We start from the raw sequence: 18,412 nt of genomic DNA, 5'->3' as shown, positions 1-18,412 counted from the left end.
GCTTGCGCATCTTATTGGGTATAGAGAGCAGTACAATAGTAAGGAAAGAAGGACGTTAAGTTTACTTATATTGCACCTTTTACAGTCACAAAAGGTGCTTCACAATGAAAGAAAAGGAAAAGAAAAGGAAAAGAAAAGGAAGAAAAAACCCCAAATAGCAACAATCTAAATAAAGATACATCGTGCCAGGCTTTATTCTCATTATCCTTATACAGAATAATGTGACAATCATAGTCATCAAATCCACAGCAGCAATAAGGAAGTGTTTGGAGTTAGTGGCGTGCTCAGTCCTCTCTGTAGTTAAGTAATATATATATTTTTTTAATATTTTTGTTGGGTGCTCTTTGGTCCAAGGTTAGTAGTTTCAGATGAGAAAAAGAGAACAAATCTCTCTGACCAAGGCACTCCGTGTAATTAAAATGTCGTTATTGGAACTTGGACATATCCAAAAAGGACCTAAAAATGCCATTTTAATTACACGGAGTGCCTTGGTCAGAGAGATTTGTTCTCTTTTTCTCATCTGAAGCAATAAGGAAGTATTGTATTATCCAGAAATAATGGATCACATGCATATGAAAAATCCACCGGACAATCACAGTGTAGATATAGTCACTAGAAAGTCCATCAGAAAATGTATTAGGAGCCTTTGGAGCAGTAATTTAGTTATTATTGTTTTTTCTGTTGATGGTGCTTTGGAAAACGGTTATTTCAAATGAACATCCTCTTGTCTGGAAAGAAGGAGTAAGTCAGTTGTTGAGCTATCCTTGGTAAAAAAAAAACAGTTTGTCAAACTTGGTTAAGTGGATGAAAGCTGTATTTATCTGGTTCATTATTTACATGAGGCACCACGGTGCAGTGGTTAGCACGGTTGCCTCGCAGCAAGGTCCTGGGTTTGGGCCCCAGGGTAGTCCAACCTTGGGGGTTGTCCTGGGTCGTCCTCTGTGTGGAGTTTGCATGTTCTCCCTGTGTCTGTGTGGGTTTCCTCTGGGGGCTCCGGTTTCCTCCCACAGTCCAAAGACATGTAGGTCAGGTGAATCGGCCATACTAAATTGTCCCTAGGTATGAATGTGTGTGTGTTGACCCTGTGATGGCCTGGCGGCCTGTCCAGGGTGTCTCCCCGCCTGCTGCCCAATGACTGCTGGGATAGGCTCCAGCGTCCCCGCGACCCTGTGCAGGATAAGCGGTTTGGATAATGGATGGGTTATGTACTTGAGAAAAGTGCGTGAAGATTCAGAGCAGTAAACCAGAACATGTCTCTGGATCTGGAGATGGTCTTCAACCATCAGCACTGGACAATGAAGTCATGCTTTCACATGCATTATTATCCAGGTGTGTATAGTTATCGCCCAGCTCTTGAATGCCAGTGCCTGGGTAATGGAACTTCACTGGGGTTGTGGCCTTGGTGGCTACCGTAGCCTCCAGCTTGTCAGTGTAGACACACTGCCAGCAGACACTGTACTAAAATCTCCGACCAGAAAGCTTCAAACATAGAAGTGGTGGCAGAACGGAGCCCATCGTATAATGGAGCCGAGGCTGGATGGAGGAGGAGAGACAATAAGGGAGCAACAGGACGGCAAAGTTGAAGGAAAAATCAAGACAGAAGAAAGTCCCTAAATAAGCACTGGGCCTTATTCATCAATCGTTCATACATACAAATTTGTTCTTACACATCCATGGATTTTTTTTTTAGCTCTCAAACTTGTCTGACAGTCAGCAGCCAAGTCTGATGGTTGTTTGTAATTCCTCCCCTCTAACAGCTATTGTCTACCTCTTGCAATGAGCAGTCACCCAGACTTGCAAAGACATCAATGTTAGCCAATTGGTGTCTAAATTCAGCATCAGAATCAGAATCAACTTTATTGGCCAAGTCGGCCTATGCACATGAGGAATTTGACTCTGGTTCACAGCGGCTTCTAGCGCTTGCAGACATCAGTCACACAAAACAGAAAACAAAACCAGAAGAAAAAAGAGAAGAACTAAATGGAACAACAACAGGACATTGGAGGCAAGCATGTATGCACAACAGGTATGTCGCTACTGTACAGTCTTGTTATGGTTGAATAATCAACAACCTATGCCCATATATTATGCCATATTGCTTATATACTATATTGCCCATATACTAATACCACAACTCAAAAACCCACCATGCCCACATACAATACTATATACTCCCGCTATATTATCTTATATTCCATAATTATACACTATATATTCACCTACCATCTACCACAACTACAAACTATATAATATACCTATGTTATAACCACAACCATGACAGCATTTATTTGTAACCAGTGTATACAGCAGTTGTATGTGTATTTACAATTTTACATTTATATTGCACAAACATCTGTAATTGCACATCTGGTTTAAAGAGGTTTTGCACACCATAGATATGTGAGTTATACATCTGGACCAGAGGAGGCTATTTACAAAGTGTCATATTTACATAAGAAAGAAAAAGAAAGACACTTTATTTTGTCATTGTATTCTTACAACGAATTGTATTGTTGCAATGAATTTGTTCTCTGCATTTAACCCATCCTATTGTATAGGAGCAGTGGGCAGCTGCAGCGCCCGGGGACCAACTCCAGTTCTTCTTTCCATTGCCTTGCTCAGGGACACAGGCAGGAGTATTAACCCTAACATGCATGTCTTTTTGATGGTGGGAGGAAACCGGAGCACCCGGAGGAAACCCATGCAGAAACGGGGAGAACATGCAAACTCCACACAGAAAGGACCTGGGACGGCCTGGGGTTTGAACCCAGGACCTTCTTGCTGTGAGGCAACAGTGCTAACCACTGGGCTACTGCGCCGCACTGAGTGTCTATTGCTGCCCCATGCTGTTAAGTGTTGATGAGAGAGACGGCCTGTGGGGAAAAAACTGTTCCTATGTCCGATGGTTTTGGTGCACATTGCTCTGTAGCGCTTGCCAGAGGGTAGGAGTTCAAACAGACCGTGTCTTGGGTGTGGGGGTCTGTGTTGATTCTGCCCACCCGTTTCCGGGCTCTAAAGTGTACAAGTCCTGCAGGGTGGGCAGAGCAGTACCAATGATTTGTTTCTGCTGTCCTTACTGTTCGCTGCAGTCTAAATTCGGGGTTACCCAGGTGCTACACTGGTCTCTGAGACAAACCTCAGGGCTAAACAATTCCATGGGTGTGTAAGAACAAATTTGTATGCACGAACAACTGATGAATAAGGCCCAATGTAACTGAGAGTGAGCTTAGCGGATGTATTGAAGAAAGAAGTAAAACAGAAGAAGGGATGACTGATATTATCTGACTGCGTTGTGGGGAAGATGCTTGGGGACAATAATGTTCTTTAAGATAAATTAAATCTAACAAGTTATCAATGGGTGGCACAGTGGGCTTGCCTCACAGCAAGAAGGTCCTGAGTTTGAGCCCCGGGGTAGTCCAACCTTGGGGGTCGTCCCGGGTCATCCTCTGTGTAGAGTTTGCATGTTCTCCCCATGTCTGTGTGGGTTTCCTCTGGGTACTCCGGTTTCCTCCCGCAGCCCAAAGACATGTAGGTCAGGTGAATCAGCCATCCTAAATTGTCCCTAGGTGTGAATGTGTGTCGGCCTGTGATGGCCTGGCAGCCTGTCCAGGGTGTCTCCCTGCCTGCCGCCCAACGACTGCTGCGATAGACTCCAGCATCCCGCGAACCCGAGAGCAGGATAAGCGGTTTGGATAATGGATGGAGGGATGGAAGTCAGCAGTGATGTTTAATTTTTCATGATAACTTATCTCAGCTGTGGAAGAATATCTTTTCTTTCAATTCCTCCATCCACAAACACAAACACATGGCCCACATCCCATCTTTGTCCCTTTATCAAAATACAAGCAAGTGGTAATCTGACGACACAGCCAATGTATTGATTTAAAACAATTTATTTGAAGATCAGAGCCTAGCACTTAAAAAAAAAAGACAACCAAACATAATACAGCAAAGAAAAATGTTCAAGAAAAAACTATGTTAATAAGGGGAAAAAAATGTACAAAAACCCATGAACAACCCTCCTGGAAACTACTCATAGAGTAAAGAAAACAACAGTGTGCTGCCTTTAGGAACAATTAGGGGGGGAAAAACATGCAAAAATGTTTATAATGATGTTTTCCTTGTATGTTCCTGCATTTTCTTTTCAAAAATTCTGATGCCGTTTTAAGTCATCAAATACCTGTGGAGACAAGGGGGGGGGGGGAAACTAAAGAGTAAAATAAACAAAAAACTTTTCAAAAAAATCTTTTATGAACCCAAATTTCAATCTTTCTGAAAACAATGCACGCACGCACACACACACACACACACACTAACATCTTGGTTTCACTGAGTGGGGCCAACTCTTCCTTAATGTTTATGCAAATTTGAACTTGCTTTGAATTTGTTGGAAAAAAAAATATCTCGCTATATTACAAAGATATTCAGTCCAAAAAACTTTGCCTACCTTCACAGCGACCATTTGTGACAGCAAACCCTTGACCGCACTGTATGGAAAGGAGAAATTAAATGAGAACTAGCTTTGTTAAGATCTTACAATGAGAAAGATTGAGTACATAAAAACTATAATCGAACAGATTTGACTTGCTAACAAGTTAAATATCTAGCAAATGAGAAACAGCAAAGATAAAAGGGACACAGAGAAAGGGAGGAAGAGAAGATGGAGAGGAATAAAACAAAAGACATGCAAATTTCCATTAATTATTCTCAAATTGATGGCTGACAGGTTAATGAGGCTTACTGGATTGCTTGATATGACTGACAGAAATTGGCTGGAACTCCACCTGTGATTACAGCCAGCGGTCTATGGCATCTACCTGTGTATCATTGCTCAGAGCAGATATTTCCCCGTCTTTTGGATAGGCTACTTCCACCACCGAGTTCATTTCACCAGACTGAAGAGTTCGGGCGATTGAGCTGCCATCTGGCCAGGACACCTCCAGTACAGTTACTTCATCATTTCCTTTGCGTTATTGGGGTGACAGAGGTTAGTTGAGTTCAGATCTGTGACTAAGAAAAAAAGTCTCACAACATCATCCACCCATCCATCCATCCATCCATCATCCAAGCTGCTTATCCCAAATTTGGGTCACGGGATGCTGGAGCCTATCCCAGCAGTCATTGGGCGGCAGGCGGGGAGACACCTTGGACAGGCCGCCAGTCCATCACAGGGCCGACACAATCACACCTAGGGACAATTTAATACGGCCGATTCACCTGACCTACATGTCTTTGGACAGTGGGAGGAAACTGGAGCACCCAGAGGAAACCCACGCAGACACGGGGAGAACATGCAAACTCCACACAGAGGATGACCCGGGAGGACCCCCAGGGTAGTCCAACCCTGGGGGTCCCAGGACCTTCTTGCTGCGAGGCAACCACGTTAACCACTGTGCCGCCTAACAACATCAGACATACCATATAAGAAACTTGACATATTGTTATTTAAAACATAACAGACTTTTGTGTTCTCTTAATTAAAGATATAAGTTTATTGAAAAAGCTCATAGCACAGTACAGGAAGTTCCCAGGTTATGAATGCCCGTACTTACCGACCTCTGTAAAGCCTATTATATTACAAAATGAAGTTACACACAACGGTTCGTACTAATGAACTGGCGGACTACTTTGCATGACGGTCAACACACTACGTGTTTTAGGCAGTTCGTCGCCCCGAGGGAGAACAACGCCATGTCGTCATCGCAATTTTAAGTCGGATCGCGTAAACATTGTTGTGTGCGTTGTGTTTGACAGAAATTTTTTGTATGTTTACCCTCATAATCATGGCTTCAAAGCGTAAATCTGATGCAAGCGATGGTGATGCAGTGAAGAAAAGGAAAACGATCACAACTGAAACGAAAGTGGACTGCATTATTCTATTTCTTGTACTAAGCAGGATTACTGTTGCAACAACACATCAGTAGGGTAAAACTAACCTGTCTCACGACGGTCTAAACCCAGCTCACGTTCCCTATTAGTGGGCGAACAATCCAGCGCTTGGTGAATTCTGCTTCACAATGATAGGAAGAGCCAACATCGAAGGATGAAAAAGCGACGTCGCTATGCACGCTTAGCTGCCACAAGCCAGTTATCCCTGTGGTAACTTTTCTGACACCTCCTGCTTAAAACCCCCAAAAATCAGAAGGATCACGAGGCCCCGCATTCACACGGTCTGTACTCATACTGAAAATCAAGATCAAGCGAGCTTTTGCCCATCTGCTGTATGGGAGGTTTCTGTCCTCCCTGAGCTCACCTTAGGACACCTGCATAACGGTTTGACAGGTGCACCACCTCAGTCAAACTCCCCATCTGCCACTGTCCCCGGAGCAGGTCGTGACCGGTAGAGGCCGGCCATTTGATGCCAGAAACAAGAGCCCGCTCAGGGCTCACCTCCCCGCCTCACCGGGTAAGTGAAAAAAATAACAAGATTATATATTACTGCATTATCATATTTATGATGTTTTAGGTAAAATATACACTACATATTAAGAGAAACACTTGACTAGATGCAAACTGTACGTAACTGTTCCGACTTACATACAAATTTGACTTGCGAACAGACTCAAAAACGGAACTCGTTCGTAATCCGGGGACTTCCTGTATACAGTGAGATACCTAATCCAAAGTGGGCGACTGGTTCCATTTCACACAGGTACCCGGAGCCTCCATCAATGATGCGCATGTGAGCGCCACTCTGATTGGTAAAGACTGTGACCTTGGCACCACGGGCAAAAGAGCCAAACTGTGTGCGAGGGATTACACGCAGCCAGTTATTGGTTGAACCCTGGCAAGATTGAAAAAAAGATGGTTAATGCTTATAGTTAGATTAATACAATGTATGGAAACACACACACACATGCACACACACACACACACCTGTGTAACCTTGAAGACAGAAATGGGTTGGGAAGCACTCTCGCCATGTGTGAGCACTAAGTCCAGCTGTCCATCACCATCAAAGTCTGTCACAGTGCCACCTGTCCACCAGACAGACCAAGTCCTTTCAATGTACTTGGCTTACATAACAGTGTTGATCCTCATAACGATGCAAATGTATTCCAAAGAGCTGTAGCTCAGTAAACCTGCACACAGATGCATGCACAAGACTAACCTTGGCAAAGACAAAAAAATTTGAAAGTGTTCTAATAAATAATTCTTGCGACCACTGCCCTTTGTTTAGAGATTAGAGACAGGAGTGTTGACCTGTGCCACGCCCCTGAGGCTCCTCAGCTTCTCCAACATTCAGCTTTTGGATCAAGGGGTCTGAGTCAGCTCTCCTTGACACCCTGCACACAAGTAAAAGCTTGAAGGAGAGGGAGACACAAGGTTGATTCCCATACAGACACTAGAGGTCTGCAAGCCTATTCGGTCCCGACAGGTCCCGACACACTAAGTTGATTCGGGCCGGGCTTGGGCCATTTAAAAAAATGTTTTTTTCCGTAGATCAGGCTCAGGTTGGACTCGGGCTCATTTAACCTCCCGTATATGTGTAGAGCACACATAGAGCCACTGCATAAGATATTGTTCTATTGATTATAAATATTATAAAATTAAAATAAATATTATAAATATTAAAAATGATAAATATTATAAATATGCACATATGCATGCATTACACATGACAGCTGACCATGCCGTGTGTGTTTGTGTGTATCAGAGAGTGCGTGCATCAGAGAGAGCTTAAAGAGATATAAGGTGTCAGTCTCGGGCAGTTTTTAGCCCGTGCAGGGCTCTAACAGACACACATAGCCGCTGCCCCCAATAGGTTGAATAGACATTCCTTTGATCCATTTTACCGAGAAATGAATCTTGAAATTCTTATTGTATATATTAATCATGCATTTTGCACAAGGCCTCCATTGGTCTAAAGCCTATCATCTTTTTGAAGGGTGTGCACCATTTTTCTTTTTTTAATGTTGGCTCTCTTTTTGCAACCAAGCATTTCATGCAATTTATAGCATTATGTTCAAATGCAAGGTCGTACCTGAAGAGTCTGTTGGGAGCGTTTCCCATGTAGGCAATGTTGTTGAAGAACACTTCCAGCTCCTTGTCATTATCAAAGTCAGCAGTGATCGCAGTGCGAATGGGGGAAGGGGCGGCAAATTCTGCAGTGGCAATGTTCTAGACAAGAGACCATATTACAATCAATTAATTTTACTCAAGAATTTTTTCCTTTTACCTGTTTTTTTTTCTTCTTATCCCTCCTGTTATTGACTGCTCATGCCTGTTGACCACCGATTCTCTATTGAATGGGATCCCCCGATTGTCCATTCTCACCCGGAACTTGCTATCGCCGCCCTGCAGGAAAAGTCTGTGTGGGCCATTCCAGTTCCCGTAGACTATGTCTGTCTTTCTATCACCATTGAAGTCAGCCAGAGCGACTCCTCTGCCATGTTGGTACTGGTCTTCCACACCTGAAAAGACCGATGCAGAGTTATAGAAGGACAAAGTGTCATAGTACAGAGGTCGGAAGAATTAAAAATAAAAACGACCATTTGGACATTCTAAAAAAATGACATTTTATCATCTTTGTTCTTATTTATTTCATTTGTGGATCTTAATCCAAATATCTGTATTCAAAAATATGCATTGCCATCACTAATAATGTACTGAACTCATAAATAATGACCTTTTGGAGCAAAATACAACTAGAGTAAACCCCGAGAATGGTTCTTCCAATCTTAGTGTAGCCAACAGCCAAATAGATTATAACTTTAAACAGAGTTCTGGACATAGAATTTTCCTCTTAGAATGCTTTTTTTTTTTTTTCTCAGTAGTAAAACTTACTACTACTACTACTATTACTATTTTTGGCTGCTCCTGTTAGGGGTCGCCACAGTGGATCATCTGTTTCCATCTCTTCCTGTCTTCTGCATCTTCCTCTGTCACACCAGCCACCTGCATGTCCTCCCTCACCCCATCCATAAACCTCCTCTTTGGCCTTCCTCTTTTCCTCTTTCCTGGCAGCTCCATATTCAGCATCCTTCTCCCAATATACCCAGCATCTCTCCTCCACACATGTCCAAAGCATCTCAATCTTCTCTCTCTTGCTTTATCTCCAAACCGTCCGACCTGAGCTGTCCCCCTAGTACATGTACTTAATAGATAAACATTGTGGAGCGAATGATTAAATTTTGTTTTAACAGTGGGACAAATTATGTTCTCCATGTTGAAAATTGTCAAATTAAGTTATTTGCCCCTTAAAACTGTACTCAAGCCCTATGCCTGATTGAAGACATTCTACCTCTACAGTAGCTATACAAGTTATTCAGCCTTCTCAGTTTCTTCTCCTTAAAACACACCTGTCTGCTTGGCCATGTCAACAAAAGTCCCGTCCCCGTTATTCTTGAACAGGAAGTTGGGTCCATTCTCATTGTCACAGAACACGTCAGACATGGTTTGGCTCAGGATTGGTCCAACTGTCACACCCCGCCCACCTGTATAACGGGCAAGTTAGAAGTGTTGCAGTTATTGGAGCACAGCAACTTAAGGTTGCAAAATGACATGTCTCACTTGTTTTTTTTAATGTATGTCACCCCCTTGAACACCTGACCTGTGAGCTTATTGACTCCAACCTTGGCTGCTACGTCAGACAAAGCAATAATGCCCTTAGCCACATCACTGGCTGCCTCATCCATTTCTATGAGGGCATGGGGACCAATGCTGCCCCTGGCGTAGTTTGCCACATAGACTCCATAACGCCCTGTACCCTGGGGAGAAGAGAGAAAACAGGTAAAACAGTGACTGGAAGGTTTAGAAGAGGGGAATGGGAAACAGCAATAGGGATGTGAGCATGCAAAGGATCAAAGTGAGGATGAAAGTTGAGAAATAAGAGAAAGTGGGCAGGATCTAGACAATAATACATTTTGCTGTCCTCACAGGAGTGCTAACAAAGTTGGTTTATACCGACCTTCCTATCCACACAAGCCACAGAACGTCCTGCCATGCGATTAGCCACGCCATGGCGCACATTGATATCGTCACTCAAAAGATCTTCAAAGTGGCCATTGCGGAACTTGAAGAGTTTGTCTGAGTAGGTGGCCTGCCCTGTCAAGGAAAAGTTAGGTGTCACGAGTTTAAGTCTCAGAAGATGTCCAGCTATCTAAAGAAATGACTGACTGGTGCTTTGCATTGTGTACATAATAAACTGCAGGCCACCATCCCTGTGAAGAAAAATGTAAGGTTTTACCAGAGTAAGCATTGTTTGTGTTGAGGAAGTAGATCTCCTCTCTCCCATCTCCATCCACATCACACGCAGTGACTCCAATGGCATTTCCTGCTGTGTCCCTCAGGGCATAGAATGGAGAGTTGCGGTCATCCACCGCGATGTTCACCAACTTGCTCAGACTACGATCATACTTCAACACCAGATTGGGTCCGTTGTAACTGAGGAAGGACAAGGAAATCACATCACTTTGTTCCTCTTGAATTTGGACAGTTGGATGACATTCAACAACTGTGCACTTGGACACACACACACACACACTCTTCTCTTCTTCGGGTTGTCCATCGTGTCCAATGATAATGCCTACTTTTGTTTGTTATGAGTCCTTTGGTGGCTGTAAATTCCAATGCGGGATGCACACTGTCTTCCACATGCAATGCACACAAAGGCAGAGGGTGGTGTTGGATTAACCGTCACAGTGGATTTGTGTTTCCTGAGCTTCTTTGCCAGGTGCTTTTCCTCCCTTTTTTTCCTCAGCCACCTTCATGCCTTCATGACAGAGAGTACCAGTTGGGTTGATCAGTGGCTGCTGTCGCTAGTGTGTCAGGGTGGAGCCCACACTGCTTAATGGAGTCCTTCAGCTGGTCTTTGAACCTCTTTTTTGGTCCAGTGGCTGAGTGTTTCCCTAGCCTCAGCTGGTCATAGATGACCTTCCAGGGAATGCGGTCCTCTGGTCCTGACGAGGTGGCGAAGTCATCTGAGTTAGTGGTAAAAGACGGTGGCCTCTATGCTCCTGCTGCTGGTGTGTTTTAGGATCTCCAGATGTGAGAAACGATCCTACCAGGTCACTTTCAAGATGCACTGGAGGCATTTTATGTGAAAGGCCTCAAGTCATTAGCATGGGAAGGCCTCAAGTCATTAGCATGGGAAGGCCTCAAGTCATTAGCATGGGAAGGGGCACCCACCTCCCAGTAGTGGCACGTGGCTGTGTAACATCTTAGACCCAATAGTATGCCTAACTTTTCCTAATGTACAAATTATGCAACAGTCAGAGCGATTGCTCTGACTGTTGGCAGTTCTGCGCTGGGGGAGTGCAATGGTTGATGGGACTGTTAATGTTAGATTTAAAATTGTGTTTTAATGATGTGGTGTTCACATTGTGGTTATTCTTGTGTTGCTGTTTTGGGGGTTCGACTCAGACTAAGTAGGAGTTTCAAAAAGACACACCTTTGCTATTACCACAGACATAAAGTTATATGTATTTGCACGTCATGACTGCTGAATCCAGATAAAAGCAGCTGCAGACTAGGGCTGCGCAATATATCGAACATTTACCTTCATCGCGATATCAACATGCGTACGCAAAAGACTGCTTGAACGGCGATAAATGGTATATGCAGTTTGTGTTGACTTTGGTACCCCCTTCTGGTAAATAAGCGGTAGTGTCACTTGGCTGAGTCCGCCTCAGTAACAACAAATAATGTAAAAAAAATAAAATTCGAACATTACTCACTCTGCAAAACTGGTAAAACATCAGTTTTAAATTGAGACTGGTACATAATCATTTATAATATAAACTCCTAGTAGCTGCTTTAAATAGGCCTAGATGTTCTGTTAAAGTGATGAAGAAACTGTACCACCAGGCAACGAATGTGGTTATTTGTTCATTGTCATTATAGCGGCTGTAGCCAGGTGCATCCCCCCCCAATAAAACCATGTTGCTGGAATGGAAATAATCCATTTCTTTTTTTTCCCAGTGTGCATAGGCTGTTCATTGTCTGGGGTCTGTGTTAGCAGCAAACCTAAAGCAGTAAGACATTAAAACTGTATACTTCAATATTTGTTTATCGCGAGTCATGTCGTCATCACAATATTCAACAACGTCATTGCATATCACATGCTTTCCTAATATCGTGCAGCCTTACTGTAGACATATATAAACATGGCTGTTGTGTTCTTATGGACAAAGTACCCGGAGATGACTTTATGTGAAGGAGCTTTTATTCATATCTCTCGGCTGTACATGTCCACCTGACTGTCAAGGCATTGGAGAGCGCAGTTCTGGGTTTTGGCGCTTTTGCACCTAATATTTATATCCTTTCTGGGCGGGGTTACATCCGGTCAACAACATGTAAACGGTAAGTAGTTCCGTATCCACAGTGAATGATAGAACATTTATCAATACATCACATTCCTCCCCAGAAACTTCAAACCTCTCATATTTTCATCTGAACAACAAAAAAAATAAAACCCGTTTTCCACCCACAGCAGTGACATTCTTTTTCCTATTACAGTCAACACTCAATGAACAGTTGTTTACAATCAATGTTTCTCCTAAGCAGATTATAAAGTTAACCTATCAGGTGCTCGTCTGTTTTGCTGTGGTCTGGTGCGTGGTGCTTCCGTAGCGGCAGATGCTTCATCTCTTTCCAGTTCACCACTGGGTACCACCTCTGTTTCTGGAGCCCTGACAAACACATGTTCTGCAATGTCAAATTCTGGGTCTCCTGTGTTGTCTGTGGTCTTATCTGTGATCAACTGGTCAATGTGTTTCTTGAGGGTTTGCCCCTCTACCTTGACTAAGTAAGTCATTGGCCCTAGAGCTCGCTCTATCACCCCTGGTTTCCATTTCTTCCCATCCCCTCCCCGAAAATCCCTAACCTTCACCTTCTGATTGGGCTGGAGGGTTCTAGGACTGCCTGTAACCTTTGTGTGTTTCTCTTGCATCTGTGCTGAGAATTTTGGCTTTATCAGCAACAACCTGGTTCGAACCTGTCTTTTCAGAAAGAGCTCAGTTGGGGTTTTCCCTGTGGTTGTTGATGGAGTGTTCCTATAACTAAACAAAAAAACTATCAATGCACTGTTGCACTGGATACCCATATTCCTTCTGCTTCTCTAAAGACTGTTTAAAAGTCCGGACCAACCTTTCTGCCTGTCCATTGGAAGCTGGATTGTAAGGAGCGGACTTGATGTGTTTGACACCATTTTGTTCTAAGAAGGTTTCAAACTCCCTTGACACTAGCTGTGGGCCATTATCTGAAACGACCACTTGGGGGAGCCCCCACGCTGCAAAGAGGCCCCTCATTGCATCTACTAGGGCTGTAGCTGTAGTCCTGGTCATAAGCTTGACCTCTGGCCAGCGTGAGTATGCGTCACTGACCAAAAGAACCTGCTGTTTCCCTTTTTCTGCAAAATCGATGTGGATTTGTTCCCATGGCTGCTCTGGCCATTTCCATGGGTGTACGGGCGCTTTGGTGGGCAGGTGTCTGTTTGCTTGGCATAAAATACAATTGTTTATCATATTTTCTATTTCCTGATCTAAGCATGGCCACCAAAAATGGCTTCTGGCTACTGCTTTTGTCTTCACAATGCCCAAATGCTCTGCATGCAACTCTTTCAAGAGTGTAGGTCTCAGTGTCATGGGTACGATTACCCGTAAACCCCATAACACACAGTCGGCTTCTACTGTGAGCTCGTCACATCTGTTCCAGTATGGCTTTAATTCTTCATCTGCTACATGTTTAGGCCATCCTGTCTGTATAAAATGCCTAACTTTTGTGAGCACCCTGTCTTTATCTGTTTGGATTTGAATATCTTTGGCTGAGACTGGCATTGCTTCTAACCAAGACACTCTGTACTCTGGGTTACTCGTTGGTGCTTCTCCCTGTGCTGGGAGCCTGGACAGACCATCTGCATTTGCATGCTGTAAGGAGGGTTTGTAGACTATGTCATACTGATAGGCAGAGAGGAGTAATGCCCATCTCTGCAGGCGGGCAGCGGCTAACGCTGGCACCCCTGTTGTTGGCCCTAGAATCTTTACTAAAGGCTTATGATCCGTCACTAATATGAATTTCCTTCCATATAAGTAGTCCCTACATTTTTGTATCCCAAAATGATGCCTAGTGCTTCTTTCTCAATTTGAGAGTAGTTGATCTCAGTCTTGCTAAGCGTGCGTGAGGCATATGCGATTGGACGTTCACTACCATCTGCCATTCTATGTGCTATCACTGCTCCTAACCCACAGGCACTTGCATCACACGCTAGTAATAGTGGTAGCTGGGGGTCAAAGTGAGTCAGCACTGTGTCTGATGTTAACTGGCTCTTGGCCTTCTCAAAGGCTTCCTGGCACTTAGTAGACCATACCCATGGCTTGTCTTTCTGTAACAACTCAGTCATAGGCTTTATGATAGTGGATAAGTTGTCCATAAACTTCCCGTAATATGTCAGTAGGGCTAAGAATGCTCTCAGTTCTGTAACATTCTTTGGGGTGGGAGCATTTGCTATGGCTGTTACCTTCTCTTCTATGGGGTGTAACCCTTCCTTGTCTATTTTGTGCCCTAAATATGTAACACTTGGCTGGCAGAAGGCACACTTGTCTTTGTTCACCCTTACACCTCTGTCTTGTAACCGCTCCAGCACTCGTTCTACATTTTCCCAGTGTTCGGCTTTTGTTGTCCCTGTGATGAGTATATCATCTAAATAGCACACCACCCTTGGCAGCCCCTGTAATACCTGATCCATGATGCGTTGGAATATTGCTGGGGAGCTTGCTACTCCATATGGCAACCTGTTTAGACGATACAGCCCCTTAGGCGTGTTTATAGTTAGGTACTGCTTGGATTCATCATCCAGCTCTACTTGCTGATATGCTTGTGTGAGGTCTAACTTGGTGAAATAGCTGCCACCTGCTAGTTTAGCAAACAGGTCTTGTGTCTTTGGCAGAGGATATTTGTCTACCTCTAGCCATGGGTTTATTGTAACTTTATAATCCCCGCATATTCTGACTTCTCCATTTGTTTTGGGGATACATACTATGGGAGTAGCCCATTCACTATATTCTACAGGGGTCCATACTCCTTTTTCTTGCAGTCTGTCTAGCTGCTGTTCTACTGCTGTAGTCAGTGCATAAGGCACTGATCTTGCTTTGCAAAACTTGGGCGTGGCGTCGCTAACCACCTGTAACCTTGCTTTTACTCCTGAAATGACCCCCCTGTCTCTCTCAAACACCTGGAAGTATTTCTGATACATCTCAGTCAGTGGATCTACTACCACCGGTACATGGTTCACTCTAGACCAGTCTAACTTTAAGAACTGGATCCAGTTTCTACCCATCAGTGTTGGCCCATGTCCCTTACACACTAACAAAGATAGCTGTTCTGTTTGCTCCCCACACTGTACTTTCACTTGGAATTTACCAAACAATGGAATCGGCTCTGAAGAATAAGTTTTTAAACTTGCATCACATGGCATTAGTTGACACTTGCTAAACCTCTGTCTGTACACTTTCTCATTTATGATACTCATGGCTGCGCTTGTATCTACCTCCATTTTGATCTTTACACCATTACATCTCACCATGACCATAAATGGTCTGACATATTCATTATCATTTTTAGGCCTACCGGTAACGGAAAACAACCCCAAGTCTTTTTCAGTCCCCGTTACCTTGATGACGGTCAGCTTGTGGGTTTTGTTGGAGGCCCTGTAGTCCTCATAATCAGTCTCTTCCTCCGATGCACTTTGCTGCTCGTTGGGAGACTCCTCCCTGGTGATGTAGCGAGTCTGCCTCTCTGCAGGATTGGCCCTCCTGCTCGTCCTAGGTCCCCGTCTGGAGCTGCCGCCGTGGTTGGCCGTCTCCGACTCCGATGAGTCAGTGGACCTGCACGCCCTCTCCAGATGGCTCTTCCGGTTGCAGGCTCTGCACTGGAACTCTTTGTACCTGCATGTCGCTGCTTGATGTCCCTCTCCGAGGCACCGGTAGCACGCCGTGTCCCTGGCGCCCTTTTTCTTGTCGTGTGCCGCGTTTCCGCGCGCACTGGCGCTCCCTTTGTAGCTGCTGGCTCTCACAATGTCTGTTCTCAGCGGAGCTTGCTGGAACGCTCTAAGACTCGTGGATGTGCACTCAAAATTGTTCACCGTGTCCATCACTTTAGCCCAGTTTAGCTCTTGTCCATAAGCAGCACTCAACAGCTTAGTTCTCAGCTCTTTACTACTGATACCATATACTAGCTGATCTCTCAGTTGTTCTTCTAGCGTCGCGCCAAATGCGCAAGAGGCTGCTAACCCTTTTAGCGCGGCAACATACTCGGCTAGAGACTCACCACTTTGTTGCTTGCGGGCACGGAAGCTATAACGTTCGCTCAGGACATTCTTCTTTGGCACATAAAAGTCCCTCAATGCTTTAAAAATATCAGCTAATGGCGTTTCCGATGGCTTCTTTGGCGCTACCAAGTCTGTCAGTAAAGTGAAAATCTTTGCACCCACCACGGATAGGAACACAGCCCGTTGCTTCCCCTCCTCAATCCCGTTGGCCTCGATAAACTGTGCAAAACGATCCTCGTACGTGCTGAAGCTTTCGTTAGCCTCGTTGAAGCACAAACCCGACTCACTGCTAAACACAGCCATTTCGTGACTGACGTTGCTAGTTGCTCCTTTGCTTGCTAGCTAGCGCGTTGCTCCGGTTAGCTCTCTTCTCTCATACCTTTTTCTCCGTCTCAGAAGAAAAAGTTTTCGTGGAAAAACGAATCCCCCTCATCGCCAGTGTTGTGTTCTTATTGACAAAGTACCCGTAGATGACTTTATGTAAAATGAGCTTTTATTTATATCTCTCGGCTGTACATGTCCACCTGACTGTAAAAGGCATTGGGGAGCGCAGTTGTTGGTTTTGGCGCTTTTGCACCTACTATTTATATCCTTTCTGGGCGGGGTTACATCCGGTCCACAACATGTAAACAATAAGTAGTTCCGTATCCACAGTGAATTATAGAACATTTATCAATACACCACAAATGCAATACAGCTGTGCGGTGCTCCCGCGAACGGCAATTAGTTTTTTTTTTGCGGTCCATGACTTTTTAGCAGCACAACTGTCCGGGCTCTAGAACCAGAGTTACTTTGATGGAAAAGGGGTATCTGTGCAATTCCACTCACCCAGCCACCACTACTTCCAGGTCTCCATCACCATCTACATCCGTGACAGCCATGCCATAATTGAGCTGTGTAGGGTTGTGCACGGTGTCAGGGGGAAGGACCCTGTCTGTTACCGCCTTAAACATGGGCTCAAAACCATGGGCAAGCGACTGGTACCAGAGTCCCAGGAGGAAGAACAGATTTGAACCCCACATCGCTGCTACCTGGAGGAAAATAGGGCCTCATTCATCAATCATTCGTATGTACAAATTTGTTCTTACACACCCGTGGTATTTTTTTAGGCCTTAAGTGTGTCTCAGAGACCAGTGTAGAACCCCTGACTTTAGACCCCAACTGGATAACACCGATGTCTTCGCAAACCTGGGTGATTGCTCGTTGAAAGAGGTGGGTAATAGAAGTTAGGGGGAAGGAATTACTAATAACCATCAGGTTTTGCTGCTGACTTTCAGACAATCTTGAGAGCTAAAATAAATAAATAAATAAAAATGCCATGGGTGTGTAAGAACAAATTTGTGCGTATGAACGATTGATGAATGAGGCCCATAGAGAACAGGGTTGGATGACACATTTTAGATGCAGTTGGGAATTATTGCACTCTTCATAGGGAGCCGCAGGGTGGAACTGAAGTCCATTCGTCGTGTTTTGGAGATCAATAAGTAGCATCAGCTTATTTTACTGTTTAGCTAACAACGCAATGAGTACAACGCATAGACAGACAGCTATACTATCACCCATTGTTATGTTTAGGGAACCGCTAGAATTAAAAACATATTACGGCAGCTGCCGTAACATATAGTATACATTTTTTTCTTTGACAATTGAGCTTTTCTCTCTCCACCAAGCTTAAAATTTGGAACTGAAGGATAAAAAATGCCCCGATAACGTTTACATTTGTAATATGAAATCATGCTCTTCTTCACTTTTGTTTACCTGCCAAAATCCAACTAGAACTTGCCTTAAACGGTTTGCTCTTACTGAAGAAAAACGTTTTTCGTTTTCAAAACCACCGCACCGTCGATATCAAATTACCTGTTATCAATGCGTAGTGATGCAATTTATCAGGTCCGCTGCAAATGTATAATCCTTATAAACGCCGTACCTTCTTATTTATGGGGAGAATTTTTACCCTTACACAACTTCTGCATCTTAATTTTATGCAAGCTCTTGTGTAAACATCTGACCAATCAGAGGACCACAGTGGGGCTGGGATGGGGGCTCTGACAAATGACTGTCCTGCGCGCGTGATGTGCATAATAATTAATGACAGAGATAATTAACAAGATAACTACTGAGAGGTCTGTAAATGAATAAACAACA

General features: G+C 44.1%; 1 protein-coding gene across 1 annotated transcript; it reads right to left on the bottom strand.

Annotated features, from left to right (window-relative positions):
- Positions 1 to 3,916: 3,916 nt before the first annotated feature.
- Positions 3,917 to 18,229, bottom strand: crtac1a (cartilage acidic protein 1a). The gene is made up of 14 exons (XM_056280305.1): positions 18,125 to 18,229; positions 17,096 to 17,298; positions 10,190 to 10,386; positions 9,911 to 10,047; positions 9,554 to 9,710; positions 9,303 to 9,437; positions 8,278 to 8,414; positions 7,985 to 8,121; positions 7,204 to 7,286; positions 6,877 to 6,977; positions 6,616 to 6,784; positions 4,818 to 4,963; positions 4,448 to 4,487; positions 3,917 to 4,180 (listed from the first exon to the last, which is right to left on the bottom strand). Exons 2-14 carry the CDS (start codon positions 17,287 to 17,289, stop codon positions 4,173 to 4,175), a joined length of 1,641 nt encoding a protein of 546 aa, XP_056136280.1. The 5' UTR covers positions 17,290 to 17,298; positions 18,125 to 18,229; the 3' UTR covers positions 3,917 to 4,172.
- Positions 18,230 to 18,412: the final 183 nt, after the last annotated feature.

This window comes from Lampris incognitus, chromosome 5 (assembly GCF_029633865.1).
Source record: "Lampris incognitus isolate fLamInc1 chromosome 5, fLamInc1.hap2, whole genome shotgun sequence".
NCBI lineage: Eukaryota > Metazoa > Chordata > Actinopteri > Lampriformes > Lampridae > Lampris > Lampris incognitus.
This window is presented reverse-complemented; position numbering and strand designations above follow the sequence as displayed.

Excerpts from the sequence above, each read along its gene's own strand:
- crtac1a (XM_056280305.1), bottom strand. The coding sequence starts at position 17,289 with ATGTGGGGTTCAAATCTGTTCTTCCTCCTGGGACTCTGGTACCAGTCG. Across the intron at positions 9,438-9,553 it reads TGGAGTCAATAAGCTCACAG|GTGGGCGGGGTGTGACAGTT; the intron begins GTCAGGTGTTCA and ends CCCGTTATACAG. Across the intron at positions 4,964-6,615 it reads AGTCGCCCACTTTGGATTAG|GAAATGATGAAGTAACTGTA; the intron begins GTATCTCACTGT and ends AATAACGCAAAG.